Source organism: Nelumbo nucifera, chromosome 6 (assembly GCF_055504915.1).
Source record: "Nelumbo nucifera cultivar China Antique chromosome 6, China Antique-T2T, whole genome shotgun sequence".
Lineage (NCBI taxonomy): Eukaryota > Viridiplantae > Streptophyta > Magnoliopsida > Proteales > Nelumbonaceae > Nelumbo > Nelumbo nucifera.
In genome coordinates, this window is record NC_142654.1 from 12,631,119 (window position 1) to 12,649,733 (window position 18,615).

Genomic DNA, 18,615 nt, shown 5'->3' on the forward strand with positions numbered 1-18,615 from the left:
GGTCAAACCATCAACCCAAAAACCGGTGACTATTTTTGGGTCGTTTTTTAAAAGATTGATGAATACTCAACTGTGACAAACCAATAAACAATTGTTGCAAATTAACAACAACCAATTTGAAATAGTAATCAATTATGGAACTAATGTGTGGGCATATCTTGATTGGCCAGTATTACGAATAGGAATTCAAAGTCCTTAAGAAGCAAATAGAGAAATGTGGAAAGTGGAATCATTCTGCATTTCTGCTTGGCTTCAATTTCCAACTTGCCGAAGTCAGTCTGGATGTTTGGTGTCTTTTGGGAAACTTGAAGCAATTGATTGAAAGTTGAAACGTAAGCAGCCCTGATTGAAACTAGTGTGGTTTTGGACTTTGTTGGATGACAACTTCAAGTAAATTATTTCTGAATGGTTTTTTTGGTACTATTTGTGAATGGTTTAGAAGGCTAAAAGAGTAAAAAGATTCTATGTTGCAATTTGCAAACAGTATTGTTAAGAGGGGTTGTCCCATTCATCTCAAATCAAGGGACCCACATTACTGGCCCAGATTTGTCATCAAGACGTCAACTATTAATTTTGTCCCTCCAATCTCTGCACTCCTGAAGTCTTATCAAATAAACAATTAAAGATGTAAAGGTCTCTTTACCTTTCCAAGAATCTCAAATATCTCTCTCGTCAAACTCCTAACTTTTAATTTCTAGACCTTACCTAGGCAATGATATCATTCTTTAGGGGATTTTTCTCCAATGTTTCAGTATAAGAGGTGGGTAGAGTAGTCGTGAAAATGGTGGGAGAGAAGAGAGATATCAGCTGCATCAACCATGGCTCATACCGAAAAGTCACTGCAGAACAGCTCATTTCAACTACATTCCAGTGGGTTTTCTTTCTTTGCCCTGTTTCATATGGTTTTGTGATGTTTGATCTCTTGACACTCTTACTGTCTCACTGCTTATTTTAATTTTGTTTTCTGGGCTTAATTTCTTTTCATTTTTCTTAATTCTCTTCTATAATCCATCATGCATGTTCATCTTGATCTCTTTGATCTTTTTTCTCAGAAAATCGGTGCTTCATGTACTTGATTAATTCCATGCTAAAATATGGTTATTTTAGATCAGATTCTAAACAAAGTTGCATGATTGAATTCGTGTTAATTCTTTTATCCAAGTTTCATGCTTTGGTTAACTGGGTATGCTTAATACTTGTGCTTGTGATGAAATTTCAACATTTTGCAGGTATGTCTAAGAAGATATCTGTGCTCTTATTCATCGGATTTCTGGCGTGGGCTTATCAGGCCATCCAACCTCCACCTCCCAAGATCTGTGGCTCTGCAAATGGCCCATCTGTTACAGCTCCTAGAATAAAGCTCAGAGATGGAAGGCATTTGGCCTACAAGGAGAACGGTGTCCCCAAAGACAAGGCCAAGTATAATGTCATCTTTGTTCATGGCTTTGACTCCTGCAGATACGATGTCATCCGCCTATCTCAGGTACGTTCTGTTCTTTGATTCCATTCTAGGGTACCTCTTTGAGTAAATTATTTGATTTTAAGTGATTAATTTTCACAGGAAACTGCTGAAGAATTGGGCATCTACTTGGTGTCTTTTGATAGAGCCGGGTATGGAGAGAGTGATCCTAATCCAAAACGAACAGTGAAGGATACAGCTTTGGATATTGAAGAGCTTGCAGACCAGTTGGGAATGGGGTCTAAGTTCTATGTGGTTGGGTTTTCCATGGGTGGACAAGTGATTTGGACCTGCCTCAAGTATATTCCTCACCGGTGAGTGGTTATATATAGCCATTCAGAGTCAATTATATGGCCGGTCCAGACACTGGTTGGACCACACCATCTTTATCCATCCAGAGCTGAGAGCTCCTACAGAAGAAGTGCCTAATATGTTCTTCACTTCCCTACTCCCTCCTTTGATTATAGTTTTTTTATTTATTAATTCATGGGGCCGACAAGCTTCATCCCACAAACCCCTTTTGCCAGTGTGTCAGTTTCACACTAGCTCAGAGCAGAAATAAAAAAACTCACTGACCAGACCGTCCTACCATCCCAAAATGGAAAGAACTTTGGCTCCTATGGATCGAAAGTTTTGTTTCCCCAAAATGAACCCTCTTTTTGAATTGAGAAGAAGATGATGAAACTTCCAATTGCAAGTTCCAGCATCCCATATTACTAGGCAAATTAAACCTTTCTCCATGCATGGGATAAGGGTCTATTGTGTAGACACCTGGCCAACACTGGACCCCACTATCAGGAGTGGCACATAAGAAGTGGGGTCGTCTATTAGAGATTATACATGATTGACCCGACTAGCAAGGCCATCTTATGGCCGGTTATTAAATGTCAATGTCGTCAAATTCCAAGCTTCCATATTCTTGTTTCTGTTTCTACCAAAACGTTAACACACCCAAGTGAGAATTTGACTTGATATATATATATATATGGTTGCAGGCTAGCAGGAGCAACTCTAATAGCACCCGTCGTTAATTACTGGTGGCCTGGTTTTCCGGCCAACTTGTCCAAAAAAGCCTATAAACAGCAACTCCCAGCGGACCGGTGGGCAGTTGGGGTGGCTCATTACGCGCCATGGCTCACTTACTGGTGGAACACCCAGAAATGGTTTCCTTGTTCCAACGTCATAGCCCACAGCCCTGATATTCTTAACACCCAAGATAAAGAGCTTTTCAGCAAGTTTGAAAGCAGAGAAGCCTACGGGGTATCTACTTTAGCCCACTTAATTAATTAATGCGGTAATTAGCTTCATGAAATGTCTCTAGCTAGCTAGCTTTATTGATGCCCATCCACGTACTGCGCTTTGGCTTTGGCTCTCCTCAGGCACAGATAAGGCAGCAAGGCGAATTCGAGACGCTGCACCGTGACATGATTGTTGGTTTCGGAAGGTGGGAGTTTGATCCTATGGAACTCGAGAACCCGTTTCCAAACAACGAAGGTTCGGTTCACTTGTGGCATGGAGATGAAGATGGGCTTGTTCCTGTCATCCTGCAACGCTATATTGCTGAGAAGCTGCCATGGATTCACTATCACGAGCTTAAAGGTTCAGGCCATATGCTTCATTACATTGATGCCATGCCTGATACCATCATAAACACCATGTTGGTTGGACTGAAGTAATTATATAACTTAATTTTGAACCGATGTAGTTCGCTGTTTGATCTTCTCTTCTCCTTAATTTATTGGGTTAATTACCTTCTGGTTATTTTCAGTTCCTGAGCTGAGTGGTAGCTAGATTCCGTTTCAGCCATTTTAGCATCTACATCCGTGCATGGTCAATTGAAAGTATGAGTTTAGCAGTAAGGGATTAATAAGTTTGCTGCTGTTTTCAGATTTGTATTGAAAGAGTCTATCTAACCTTAATAATTATCTCTTCTTCTTAGGCTCCGTTTGGAAAGTGTACAAATACAAATATGGACAGTATTAATAAGTTTGTACTCTACATATATTTGTATACAAAACTGGGCCTATTACAAATACAAATATGTTTTACGCAATTACGTACAAGACTTCAAAAAAAAGGGGTTTGATCCCTTTCTGAAGGATATACATAGTGCAGTCCCTCCGGGGCCGGCCACTTTCTTCCCTTCCCATTCAAACCCCATCATTTCTCCTCAACCTTCAAAGCATCCCGACCTTGTCAATCCTTGTTCCTTACAAGTAGATAGCAAATTTAGGGTTTCATGCCAACACTTCTCTCATTAGACCCATGTTTTACAGGTGGCAAGATGGACTTTAAAATGAGCAGTTTTGATCTGCCATGAAGCTCTTAATTTGGCTACATCAAAAGCAAGTTTAATAATCCACAGGTAGGAAACCCAATAACATGAGAATCAAGCTTTATCTGTTTATCTTACGAATTAGCTTTTCACAGATACAAATCTTTTGAGAGGCTAATAGAAATCTCAATCTCTGTGTATATCTAGGGAAATTAAACCCCATAGGGGCGTCCTTAGTGGTTCTCTATTATGTCGAAGTTAATAGCAGAACCCTTTGGTAGGGGATGTTTATCGATTAGGGTAAAGCTAAGGAGAGATTTTAGTATTTGTTGATGCTCGGATTAACCGAGGGCAATAAAGTAATTTTGCTCCCAAGCTTCAAAGGAGGGGGTCAAAGGTTTTGAAGGTCCGAAGGGGGAAAACCGAGGTGGAAGGTCCTTTCGGATATTGTAAAAGTCAAAGGCTAGCGAGGAGTGTGCCGTGCAAGGGGTCCGAAGGAGGCTTCGATACAGATCCTGCAAGGAGTGAAGTGTCAGAGGCCTCGGGCAAGTACCCAAGGTGAAGGCTTCGATGGTCAAGTTAGTATGCACACAAGGTAAGCTTGAGGTCTGGAACCAAAGGGTCCAGACGAGGTCTCAAATAGTGCTTAAGTTCCCTAGAGGGAGGCAATGCTAGGAGATTACTCCAGTTTATTCGAATCCCTTATCTTGTGGGGGGTGCTTTGTATTTATAACCGGAGCTGCCTGGGAGTAGTTAGCCTCAGATGGTTCAGATGCGAGTTGTACGAGGGCCTGGGCCTGGCAAGATCTTTTGCTAGGGCCATGCAGCCCCTTGTCATTGAGTTCATCCAATCTGCGCCTAGTAACCCTGAGTGTCCTCCTGTAAGCTCAGGCTGGCGCCCTCTGATCCGACATGTGTCAGTCCTGTACAGGCCAGTCAAATGCGCCTACATCAGTATTTATCCGAGAGCTCAAGGGAGGTTCAAGAGTATGTTGATGGGAAAATCTATAATACTGAAAAGATATGGTATGGAAACAGTTTTGACAATTGTGTTTTAGATATCGTATCTTTTCCATATCATAGCGAACCCATTGATGAAAGATGACACGAGGCGCGGTATGTAAATTTGATCAGTCGAGGTCCATTGAGATATAAGACGAGGCCACCCTTGTAGAATGCGTGCCCATGTATTTTGTGGTTTAGAGGTGAGGAGGAGATTAAGTTTTAGTTTGATAGATATATGGTGGGATTTAAACCAATAATATCTAGTCATGATCTTAATGAAATTCCCCAACCAGAGATTAGGGGTGCAGCAGGTTGGGGTCAACCCTAACCTAACCCAAGGCTCTAAACACCCAACCTAGTCAATCCTAACCTCAATCTAAAATTCCTCAACCCTCACCCTATTACAAATTAAAATAGATCTTTTAATGAAAATATAAAATCCTGAAATTAATAATAATGGAACGTAAATTTATGAAATGAAAATCACTTATAACAATTTGTCATTAGGGTTAGAGTTTAAGAGTTACGATTAAAATGATTGTAACAGGACTGTAATACATATATACAACAAAAATATATTATAGTCAGGTTCAGATTGGACCGGGTTGCCCAAGCAATCAGCCCAAACCCTAACCTGATTGTCAACTCAACCCAACCCTATCCGATTTTATCAGGTTAGGTTAGGGCTAATCCATCCCAAGTTGCAGTTCTAGAGATGAAGGTAATAGTTATTGTCAAGGTTAATGGAGTATGTAAGGGTAAATTTCTTAAACTACGTTTATGGTTTAGCTAATTGACTAAGTGTACCCTTAATGTTTGAAAATTAATTAATACTTTCTTTATCATTAGCATCCGCTAACAGAAAGACAAAAAAGACTATTTTACCCTTTACTTTTCTTCAAATTTTCAAAATAAAATAGGGAAATTTGTCAAAAGGTCACGTGATGACACATTTGAAGGTCTTATGACGAGACGTTAACAGCAAGAAAAGATTTAGACAATTGTTAAAAATAATAGGGATAATGACAGTCAATTTTCAAACAATAGGAATACAGTTAGTCAATTAACTAAACTATAAGGATAGTTTAAGAAATTTACCCTATATGTAATAATGTAACAGTTATGACTTAACATGACAGGAGAGAAAGACTACTATATTTGGGAGAACAAATTACTCACTTCTTAATTGAAGTACATGGAACAGAATTCGAGCTACTTGTTCTTGTCCCTGAATCAGAAGCGGGGAAAGCCTCTCAATTATCAAAAAAGAAAAGCATGAATAAAAGATTATAGTAAATTAAAATGATGCCCAGTAATCATTCTTTGTCGGGGACTTGATTTCAGCCTGACCCGGTATAGAAAGCTTGGGTGCTTGATTTCAGCCCAAGTAAGATTGGGCCTGGCCTATATTTTAGGACTTTGGCTGCAAATCAAATCACCCCTATTCAGTATATTCACTGCTTTAAAGCAATGCGTTGATAAGCAAAAAAGGATATGACACTTTTAACTCAGATCTCCAATACATTAATCTCATCCATCGATTCGAATCTGAAAAATTATTATTATTATTATTATTATTATTATTATTATTATTATTATTCAAGGGATTACATGAAACAAAGGTAGTTTGCCTTCCAAATTCACGATTGCCCAAACCCTATTGATAGTGGGAATCAATCTGAAATCTCCACATTTCACTATAGTTAGAGGTGTAAATTGAGTCATGCTTCCCTCCTCTAGGTAGGGGTGAGCAAAAAAAACCAGAAAATCAAATCGATTAAAATTGAACCGAAAAATCGGTTAACCGAATTGGTCGGTTCGATTTTGGTTCGTTATTCTTAAAAATCAAAAATTTCAGTTCGGTTTCGATTAACCTTATAAAAAAAATCGACAGTTAATCGAACTGACCGGTATATATACAATAATATATATAATATATTATATTTATATTTATATTTGTACTTTTGAAAAAACCGGCAGCCACAGGCCTGTGCACGCATAGACCTTTTCGGTTTCCCCCTTCTTCGAAAAATGAGATGCTTCACAATTTTTCCCCCTTCTCTCCTTTTATTTACCCTTGTCAGTTGTCTCCTGTGTGAAAAAGTAGAGAGAGAAAGAGAGGCTTAGTTAATGTGACTTGTGAAAATTGGATTTTCACAATTTTCAAATGGTGCATACTCGCCAAGGCCTGGGCGCACACTCTTCTTTTCAGTTTTCCCCATATGTCTAAGTAATGGATTTTCAAAATTTTCAAATTTTTTATTTCCCACTTTCCCCTTTCTCACTCTCTCAATCTTGTGACTCTTGTCTCTTCGTCTTCCCCAATCCCTATGTCTCTTTCTCTTTGAGTCTGTTGTCTCTTCGTCTTCCCCAATCCCTATGTCTCTTTCTCACTCTCTGTTGTCTGTCATCTTCGTCTTCGCCGTGCCAACCATCAAACAAACAAGCACACAGCAACAGTGCAAGTGTGCAACATCGGTCACCGCCTTGACTCCGCCAAACCGCCACCTCCCACTCCCAAGCTTTGTTTGACTATCTTTGTCTCTCTCATCTCTCATCTTCGTGGCTCCGCCACCTCTCAAGCTTTCACTTCAGGCGACAACAACCACCAACCAGTCCGGTATCGGCAAATCATTGGCCACCACTTCGCCCACGCCGGTTCGCCCCTTTGCCATGCTTGTTCAGGTATTGTTTTTTAAATTTTAGGTGCAAAAAAAAACAAAAAACTGAACCACAGTTAACCAGTGGACCGGTTAACCGATAGATCGATTAACCGATTACATCGGTTCAGTTTTTGCTCATATTTAAAAAAAACGATTAGATCAGTTCGGTTCAAGAAAAAACCCCACGGTTTGGTTAATTGAATCGTGAGCACCCCTACCCCTGGGATACTTTGGGGGGTCGGCCTGGCACAGCCCATGGCCCAAGTCCTCACAAGCCCATGTTGTGCCACAGGTTAGGATAGTCTGTGGGTCGAGCCTTGGGCTAGGTTGGGCCATAGACCAGGCCAAGCCATTGGAGGTATATTTAAAAAAATTAAAAAATAATAAAAAGATTTAAAGTAAATTAACAAAACAGACGAAAAAAATTAAAAAAAAAGTCTTAAATTTTTATTTTATATGAATTTTTCTATATACAATACTAAAATGAAATAGTATAATAATATTAAAAATAAAATATTACATATATTAATATATTTTATATATACATACATGTGAGCCCTACCAACATATGGGTTGCAGGTGGCATGGCATGACACACACAGTTGTGCCATGACGTATCATGCCAACCCATAAATCTAAAACCCCCGACCGGATACAACCCGATTTACACCTCTAACTACAATGAACGAGCTAGAGGCATTATCAATCCATTTGTTTTTATGTAAAAGAGATGAAATATATTTTGGCTAAAATATTTAAACTCCATTTTTATTCTTATATCATAACAAAGTTTGCATAGTAAAAGGGTAGAACTAATAGCTGTAATATTTACATCAGAAAAAATAAACTGTAGTTTATAGGGAAACAAATGTATACCATATATAGATAAATTACAAGGCCCTTTGACGATGTAGCCCCACGCCCCAGTATTTATTTCCAGTATCTTTGTACGTACTCACATGTAATGATAGCACTAGCATCTATGTACTAAGATTTTAATTAATCCCGACCATCCAAATTAAACAAAATAAATAAAAAAAAAAGACATCACCATCAACTTTATTGTTCGTTCCATGAAGGATATGGGAAGGAATATGGACTTCTTTTTAGCCCTAAACTTCCATGCAATGAATGAAGTTCACTAGTCTACCATTCTAGCTGATCAATCCGCCACCATGGTAGGTGTCTACCACTATAGCCATCATATTCTTCAACTTTCAAAGCAGCTTTTTGATTTCCCCACTCATCTATTGCTATTTCACTACAAAGGTCTGAGCAAGGTTTTTAAAATCGATCCGGACAATGAAGCGGTTAGGGTCTGGTTCTTGGGTTAAACAGTCGGACTGTTTCAACTGAATGAATGACCCATTTTAACAAAAAATAAAAAACAGTCAAAACCGTTAAATGATTCAAACGGTTCAACCACCCGAATCAATGATTTGTTGACCAAATCAATGTTTTGGTAAAAATTCAATTTTGAGGAAAACCGGAACCAATCACCTGACCGATTTCTGATTTTTCCAATCCAACTATCCAGTCCGGTTTTGAAAACCGTGGGTCTGAGTGCGAGTGTTTCTGTTCTGACTTTCCTTTGTTTCATTGTTTTGGTTACAAATTCCAGCGCCAACTAAAGTTAGAGGGTATTAAGGAAGAAAATTGGTTCCTTCCAAAGTTGAAATCGAAAGAGAATGTACTAATGTAACTGCCACAGTAGCTCATTGGTTTTTTGGGAAGGTTTACATAGCGGCTATCTTGTAAGGGGGTTGTCCCCTCTAACTCTCTAAGGCTTTTAATTGTAATCGAACAAGGTTATATGTCTCCTCTATTTGTGAAATGCAAATACAAACTCAGTGTATATATCAAGGTTTTCGAACTGTCGTTCACCTAGATGGTTGAACTATTTGGCCCGAGAATTATTCGGGCAATCGGTTTCGTTTTACCTAAAATTCGGTTTTGGTCAAAAATCATTGAAAAAGTCAACAAACTGTTGACCTGGGTAGTCGAACCATTGACCCATCAACCCATTTAACAGTTTTTTACCATTTTTTATTTTTAATTTATTTATCAAAACGGTCTATCAGTTCAAACTGGACTATTAAACTATCAACCCAAAAACCAATGGCAAAAACGATTCTATTGGTCGTTTTTCAAAACGTTGGTATATATGTATGCAAAGTTGGTGTTTGATAAGAATACATTTATGTATCGAAATTTGAAAATGACAGTTAAATGGCTACCGGAGTGCATTAAAGCACGCATTTGCATCGCTACCAAACGCAGCCTTTCGAATTCCTTTTGTCACGTTTTTCAAGTAATTAGTAAATAAATTAATCCCTTAAGGACAGCCTCGTTAAAAGTGAAACAGATCAGAAGCTACGAACAAAGCCGGATTAATTCTCATCCACAAAGAAACAAATCAACAAACCATCCCATCTCTCTCTCTCTCTCTCTCTCATCAACTCTTAATTTCGTCACTTCTACATCGTTTTCTCCCGTGGATACCCAAATTTTCATTATACGAAGGAAGCAGAAAGATATAAGTAGGACCAACCGTAGAAATTAGAAAATGGCGGGAGCAAGCAGAAAGATATCAGCTGCATCAGCTAGGGCTCACACCAGAAAAGGAAAGCAGAGTAGCTCATTTCAACTTCCTTCAGGTGGGTTTTCTTTCTTTCATGCTTCATTTGGTTTTACGTTGAAAAGTTTCATTGCATACTTGCTATTGTTGACTGCATTCGTTTGTGCTGAACTTGTCTTTGTTTATAGATTCACTTTCCACTTTTCTTAATTCTATTAATTTCCAAATCCCAAATGTATTTGAATTTCACCAATCCTATCGGAAAATTCATAGTAAAAAAAGTACCATTTCGATATTCATTTTAGTAACTTCTGCCTTGCTTTTCATGCCAAAACTTGTTTATTTTAAAGTCCATTTTGATGCTTTGTTGATTCATACATATTGACTTGTGTAGAAAATTGGGTCTTGATATAAATTTCATGCTTTGAAATAAAGAGTACTCTTTTTCAATCAGAAGATTAAAAGGGTCTTCTTAATTTTAGCTTCTCCCATTCTATTTTTAATGAAAATTAGTTTTTTTTTTTCACAAGTGAAGCCCCTGCTTCGTGGTTAACAATTGTTTATTGATAAAATAAAGAGCTGTCTCAACCAAGCTTCTATGTGAATTTCACAAGTATTTAACCATGTTAGATCAGGTATCATTCTAGTAGGAAATTGCCTCCAACAAGGACATCTCTTGTGATGTATATTCAACCTTTTTCAGGTATGTGAAAAAGGATATCGGTTGTCTTGTTCATTGGACTCCTAGCATGGGTTTATCAGGCCATCAAACCACCACCACCGAAGATCTGTGGTGTTCCAAAAGATAAAGTATAAGATTATCTATGTCCATGGATTTGATTCTTGCAGGCATGACACGATGCACATATCTCCGGTTTGTGTTTCTCTTCTTTTCCCTTTTTCATGCCTGCTAAGTCTTTGGATTTCTGAAGGAACAATGCACTAACTTCATGATGTACTTGTTCTAGGAAGTTGTTGAAGAACTAGGCATCTATTTGGTGTCTTTTGATAGAGCTGGGTATGGAGAGAGTGATCCTAATCCAAAACAGACATTGCAGAGTACAGCTTTGGATATTGAAGAGCTTGCTGATCAGTTGGGACTGGGATCTAAATTTTATGTAATTGGATTTTCTATGGGTGGACAAGTGATTTGGACTTAACTTAAATACATTCCTCACCGGTATGGTGATGTAGGATTTCTATTTTCCTGCATTTCTGTTATAACTAGTAGGTAGTTTTATTTCTGGCATATCTCTAGTAATGTGCAACTTCTCCTTCTAATGTCAAGTGGGATGTTTGATACATTGGCAGGTTAGCAGGGGCAGCACTAGTTGCACCAGTTGTTAACTACTGGTGGCCTAAGTTTCCTTCCAATTTGTCCAAGGAAGCCTATCAACAGAAATTCCCAAGGGACCAGTGGACGCTTAGAGTGGCTCATTATGCCCCATGGCTCACTTACTGGTGGAACACACAGAAATGGTTTCCTGCTAGCAGTGTTATAGATGGCAGCCCTGATGTGCTTTCTAGACAAGATAGAGAGCTCTCCCCCGAGTTTGCAGTTAGGAAAAAGTTTAAGGTATTTAGTTTTTCCAACATTCCTGTTAATCAATCTGCTTTACTTTTTTTTTTTTTTTTTTTTGGGCGGGGGGGCAGGAAAAAGCAGCACAGACTTCATTGCTTAATAGGAGATATATACAGACTATTGCAGTTGTAGCTTATGTATATGTTATATTTACATGACTGGTAAGCAAAAAGATAGCTAATATTTTGAGTTAGGCTGATATAGTCTATAATAAAGACTCCGGAGCTATTTATCGGTTGATATATGGAGTCCAAATGTAGAACTTCTAGCCAACTTCCTGATTTGCCCTTTTGTTGTATCTCACTAAACAACCTGTGCTTCATCAGAAGAGAGATGAACTTTTTTTTGTATCCCATTTGGTGAGCTGCTTCTAGCCCTGCAATCAAAGCTCTGAGTTCTGACTTGTAGCATCCATCTGTTTTGCATGGAAGACTTGCTGCAGCAATAAGATTGTTATCTTTTGTATAATAGTATATGCATAGTTGGCATGCTCTCTGAAATAATTAAATGATCCATCAGTATAAATATTGATGCAATCAGATTGTGTTCTTTGAAGTGTGGTCTATCTGTGTTGGTCCTGAGCCCTCATATCATCAGGATTGAAATAATGATATAATTGAGTGATGATATGTTGTGGATTACCAACTTTGTTCTGATGTTTCTTTTGATTCCTTTCATCCCATGGTAGTCTCATAAGTAAGCTAAATTTAATGTTCGAGAATAAAAACCTATTCAGGAACCTCACCTAACAGCCTAAGCTTTTAGGTTGAATGGTTCCTTAAGAGAAAGGTAGAGAGTTTGCTCTTGCTCCGAGAGATATTGATGAGTATCATGTAACCAGTTTGCCATTATTCTGTGAAGGATTCTTTGAGTATATGATGAGGATTAATCCCCAACTGTGCTTGACACCAGACCACGCTTGAAAATGCACAATGAAAGAATAAGTGATGGAAAGATTCAAGCTGAGAATTGCAGAGAAAACACGATTGGGGGTGGCAATTGGGCGGGTTGGATTGGGTTTGGTTTGGGTTGAGTTTCAACCCTACCCATATAACCTGCCAACCCATTAATGACCCAGTCTTGGTGGTTATTGTAGTTATTATTTACATAAGTGGTGAAGGTTCAAATCACTTTACATGCATGTTACTTTTACACAAGCGACGAAGCCATTTGACTATGTTCGGATTCCGGGTTTGACCGAACCACTTAGGTTCAAACTGGTCAGACCAACTTAAACCACTTAGGTTCAAGGGTGGTTGAACCGTTTAGATCTGGACCGGTTCAGTCAATGGTGGATTGACTTGGACCGGGCCATATCAGGTTTGTGCACGGGTTCGGGACCGGAACGGCTGACCCGAAGTGGGTCAATGTAGCTAAATTGGGTCTGTTCTTATTCGGGTCGGGTCGGGTGGATATTGGTCGGATGGACGGTCCAGATTGGGCAAAGCACGCGGAGGACGAATCATCCCAACCAAAACCGTTTCAGATTCAGGTCGACCGGATCAACTTGTAGTGGGTCAGGTCAGAGTGTGTGAATATTGATTGGACCGGATGGCCCTGTTCAGACAGACCCTGATCAGTATAGGCTGGATCGGGTCGGAGTGTGTGAATCAGCCCAACCAAACCCGTTTCGGATTCGGGTTGACCCGGATCAGTATAGGTCGGATCAGATCATACTGCATTGAACTGGTCCGGACTCGGGGTCAAATTGATTTGGATTTATGTTGGGTGAAGTGTATTGATTCAAGACAAAACTAAATTTAGTCAATTATTAATAGAAAATTAATGCATTAATTATAAATTATTTAATTCAAATGAAGAAAATTTAAGAAAAAGGCTAAGGAATTAATACTTATGTCTATAATGGTTAACCCAATAGTTATCCACAACCCAACCTAACCCAATCCATTTAAATGGGTGAGTTGGGTGATGGGTTGATCACACAACCCGCCAAGTGGGCGGGTTGGGTGGGTTCAGCGGGTTCAGCGGGTTGGGTTAAAAATTGCCACCCCTACACATGATGTATCTGTTGTGGTTGCCAAGTGGTGATATTTGTCCTGAGTTGGTATGCCATCCCATAGAGCATAAGGAAGATCTGGAATTGAAATAGGATTTGTGCTTTCTATAAGAATGACCACTTAAAAAACCTTGATGATGAGGTTAGTCTGTCACTTATGAAGAGTTGATAGGCTGAATAAGATCTGTTACTTGTTTTCTCCCAAATAAGCCTGTCCCCTGTGGTTTCTCTTTGTAGTGTAATTTGCTTGATGCTCTTAATAACATTTTAGAACAGTATTGTTGAAGGGTTTAAACTTCTATCTAAGTTGAGAGAGATAGAAATTGCCTGTTGTCTGTTGTTAAATGTCTGTTTTGACTCACATTTGGCTGTCATATGGATCGTTGAAGGCATCAACTTTGCTTCCATAGTAGATAGGGCTTGTTTTGTGCTTACAGTCTGAGCCCTTCTTCCACCATATGGAGCTGTTATGAGGAACCTTAGCTACAAAACAATCTGCTTTGCATTTAGATAAGAAGACAATATGCAGAAGATGATATAGTAAACAAACAATAGTTACATAGAGGATTACTGTATGTTTAAGAATTTCCTACTTGTCTGCAGGCATGTATGTGTATGCAGTTATTTGTGTTTGTGCTACATTAGGAAAGAGTTGTTCAATTTATCTTACAGAAATCCTATCAGCACCTTAAATAGGACTGGCTCAGAATTTCTACCAGTTGTTTTACCAAGTAGAACCAAGGTAAGGAAAGAGAATGTGCTTAGGAGAAAAAGAAAAAATCAATATTATTAGAGCTTCCCTGAATATGACGGTAATGGAATAGGGCCAGCACCTGTAGTTGTAAAGGGTCATGGTGAGTTGATAGCAATATTGTGTTTGGATAACTTTTCCATATCAGGGAAAGTCCTTTCATTTGGGTTTCACTATGTAGGTAACTAATCTTAATGACATCTTTCTCTAATTTAATTTTCAAAATTTGGTTGTGCAATAACTACTTGGATAAATTGAAAATAGGTGCCTTTAACTTCCACAGTCCAACAAAGAACCAGAAGTTTCTGGTAAAGTTCATTATTGGTCCTACAAAGGACCAATAATGAAACTAGTTTCCTAACTTGATCAAGGATGAGGATTGTACTCAGTTTTAAATCATTGGTTTACTGCAAAATACCCAATAAGTTAACTTATATAATATTTTTGCCAGTATAGTTTTACAGTCTTATTTGTTCAGGATTGAATTATTTTCCTTATGAAGTATAGAGAGAAACTTGCATGATTTAATATCTTCTTTTTACTACTCAGTTTATTTGATATACAGATTTCCTGTACCGTGATATGTATGATTTGAACACTGGTGGTAATGCCCTTAATTTTTCTTTGCCTTTCTTAGGCACAGGCCAGGCAGCAAGGTGTATTTGATTGATTCCCTTCATCGTGACTTGATGATTGGTTTTGGTACTTGGGAATTCGATCCCATGGATCTTAAGAACCCATTTCCAAACAATGAGGGAACTGTCCACTTATGGATGGGAGATGAAGATGGGTTTGTGCCTGTTACCCTACAACGCTACATTGCAGTCATTGCTGGAAAGCTCCCTTGGATTCACTACCACGAGCTGCCAGGTTCAGGTCACATGATCAGATACATTGATGGTATGAATGATGCCATTGTTAAGTCTCTTTTGCTTGGAGAAAAGTAGCCTACTCCAGATGTAATGAGCTTCATCAGATTGTGACTTTTCTTTGGACATTTTTTCCATCTTTATTAATTTTGAATTTTGATGAGGTATATATAATAAGGAAAAAGCTTCTTTATATATGTGAAGGAAATCCTTTTGCTGCTGTTTCTCCAGACACTATTTTATGTTGGTTTTTGGCTTCTAACATGCGAAAATGTGAAGTTCATATCTTCTGTGATCATGGTTGCAACACTCTGTTGTGACCTCCCCCAACCCCAATGAAACACAAGAACACCAGCAATGGGAATTAAAAAGAAGTTGAAGTGATGTTTGGAATTTAATTCCATCACTGATTTGTCAGTATTTCATTGGGATCACAAGGGAATGCTGTGACCATGGTGGCAGCAGTTGTGCTCTCCATATGAAGTAAAGGTGAATCTTTTTAAATTGACTAGGGAATGGCAATGGGGCCAGGGACGAGGAGGCCACTCCCCATCTCGGTCTCCGCCAATGGAGACACGTTTTTCCCATCTCCATCCCCACTCCCAACCATTTTTAATGATGTTAAATTCATTTTATTTATATTTCATTCCAATTTTAAAAAAAAATGGATTAAAACTTATTCTATTGTTTGAAAAATCTCTAAAAGTACATCAATTTTTTTTTATAAAGATGATGAAATGTCGATTTTGCCTTCCATTATTTTTCAAATTTTCAAAATAAATAATTCAATGAAAAAAAAAATTAAACAGCACCCATACAAACAAGTGGCCGGTGGTGGGGTCCCGATATATTGGTTTATCAAGCTGAATTGGGATCCCTTAACTGCTTGGATCCAACCTTAGCATTGACACGGATGATGGATCCTCCTATCGGCTTTTGGCACGATCCTTTGATTAAAAGGAGACAACTCACAACTGGATACTTTCGGTTTGGTTTCTCAAGCCTCAAGGAGAGATGGCAGAGACAAAGCAGAAAGGGAACCTATCCATCAAAACCTAGTTGTAATTAATACACTCATGGTTTCATGTTCAACGAAATGAGGGTGGAGTCAATCAATCAAAACTAAGGTCGCCCAGTACGCCACTCATAAAGTCATAAGTTCAATACATGCGCCATAATGCCATAAACCATTGACCAACTTGTAACAAGGTAACAGTGAATATAAATGTAAGCTGACAGCCAAACCCCCGAAGGCTATTAAGGCTCAGTTTGTAGGAAGTGCAAATATAAAATACAAGGTTCTGAACGAGACCGGATCTGTTCCTCACACCTGGCGTCTTATACGTACATCCTATCATGCATTGGGAATATCTCCCATTCTTATTAGTTATTATTTATGGGAAATGTTTTGTATGCATGTGGATGTGACTGTGAGGCACTTATTTGTGAGGAACAGATTCCGCTTCGTTTTGAACACACAAGGGGGTGTGACCTCAGGTTTATGTTTCTTCCAAATTAAGCCTAAATCATTAGAAAAACACACACACACAAGGAAGTGTGACCTCAGGCTTTTCCGGAACTTGCAGCGGCCACCTGCCATTGGAGTGGCGCTGCTCGCAAGGGTTTGACTTCTAGACATCTTAATACCTTAAGACGGGGTACCAGCTGGTTCCTATTTAGGTCTCTAGATGCACTGTCAGGGGTCATTTTTAAACAAGAATTGGCCCAAGATTCCAAAGGGCATCCATCTTTAACCAACCAGAAAAAGGGTAAAATTGAAATATATATATATATATATATCATGTGATATCATATGTGAACACTCTAACACATTACTTGGATGACCTAGATCACCGCTCCGCTCATGGAGACCAATTTGACGAGCTAAGTTAATTTGGTTTAGATTAATTGATTGATGTTAAAAATCCTTTATTTATTTAGATTTAAAAGATTGACACTTTCAATATATAAAGTCATTGGGAATGATGCATATTTTCACCTTCAATTCTTGGATGATTGCATGCTTATTGCAAATGGATTACAGGATTAATGCCCACTTGATTTCAGGCCAACTTATTGAATATAGGAAATCTGCATTGCTGGTTTACAAAAACTCGAACCCCAAAAATTGAGAAATTCACGGTGAAGAACCTTGGGCACATTCCTTTAACACTGTATGTTAATAATAGAGCCAATCCAGAAATTTATAAAGAAGGGAGGAAGCTCATTCTCATTAATTCAGTAACATAGTAACATACATGTAGTATATGTTTGGTATCGATGCTACAGTAGTATATGAATGGATTGGATGGGGCATGCCCTTACCAAATCCGATTCGATCCGTTTGCAGCCTAAATGGGCTGCAAATCGAGTTTGTGAAAAATATTTGAGTAGATTTCGATTATGGAAAAAAAAAGTGCCGTTGAACTAGTGATAAAAGACTCGAAGGTTGGAGCAGACGGTTGAACCAGTGACCTTTCAGGGTCCCTGTTAAATGATGGTTTTGATAGTTTGAACAGAGTAATGAGTAGGGAGATTGGATCAACTTCAATTCCAGTAACAATTAAAAATGAGTCCATGTGGTAACATTCGAATTCGAACAACTTCGGATTAACTAGCGTAACAGAGGAACCTTACAACAAAATGAAAATTTTCAGAGAAACTCCTATGGTCATATGAATTTAGGCTCCGTTTGGTTTGCATGTAGGAATAGGAATGGGAATGGGACATTCTGATTTCAATTATTTGATTGAGTGGAATTAGAATCTCATTCTCATTCCTGCTGGAATGCCATTCTCTGCCCCTTTTTGAGAATGAAATTTTATTCTTGTTTATTCTAATTCTCATTCTTATTCTTGTTTATTCTAATTCTCATTCTTATTCTTGTTTATTCTAATTCCCATTCTTATTCTTGTCTGAACCAAACAGATTATGAGAATAGACCATTCTGGTTTCAATTCCAAAAGATTTTGATTCCAAATCTGATTGCAGGCCAAACAGACTATGAGAATAAACCATTCTGATTCCGATTCCCAAAGATTTCAATTCCAAGTCCAACTGCAAACTAACGACACCCTTAACTAACTTCTTTCTCCTCTTCTTCAAGTGCCTGATTGCCACAAAGAAATGAATTCCTTGATTTTCTTCCCTTCAATGAAAAATTAGAGTATTGGTAAAAAATTAATGTGATGATGAACAAGAAAAAGCTTGTGAATGTTTGGGAGGGTTTTTTTTTTTTTACACAGAGGCTTTGGCTTTGAAAAATGAGCCCCACATGAACAGCTTATAAGCCATGTTCAGTGAAAACCCGGAAAGAAAAGCCCAAATACACAGACGTTTATCCAAAAAAGATGGCTTTCCACTGAAGCTTATTTTAATAATTTCTTCAAAGTGGTTCAGCCCTCTCAAATGAGCCG

General features: G+C 38.4%; 1 protein-coding gene and 1 pseudogene across 2 annotated transcripts; both read left to right on the forward strand.

Annotated features, from left to right (window-relative positions):
- The first annotated feature begins 597 nt into the window (after positions 1–597).
- Positions 598–3,226, forward strand: LOC104588412 (putative lysophospholipase BODYGUARD 2). The gene is made up of 5 exons (XM_010246330.3): positions 598–870; positions 1,230–1,483; positions 1,562–1,773; positions 2,455–2,719; positions 2,839–3,226. The coding sequence occupies exons 1-5, from the start codon at positions 819–821 to the stop codon at positions 3,133–3,135; spliced, it is 1,080 nt and encodes a 359-aa protein (XP_010244632.1). The 5' UTR covers positions 598–818; the 3' UTR covers positions 3,136–3,226.
- A 6,527-nt stretch (positions 3,227–9,753) lies between these two features.
- Positions 9,754–15,469, forward strand: LOC104591326 (uncharacterized; annotated as a pseudogene). Its single transcript, XR_016077231.1, has 5 exons — positions 9,754–10,059; positions 10,684–10,854; positions 10,949–11,160; positions 11,292–11,556; positions 14,968–15,469. The product of XR_016077231.1 is annotated as an uncharacterized LOC104591326 (transcript).
- Positions 15,470–18,615: the final 3,146 nt, after the last annotated feature.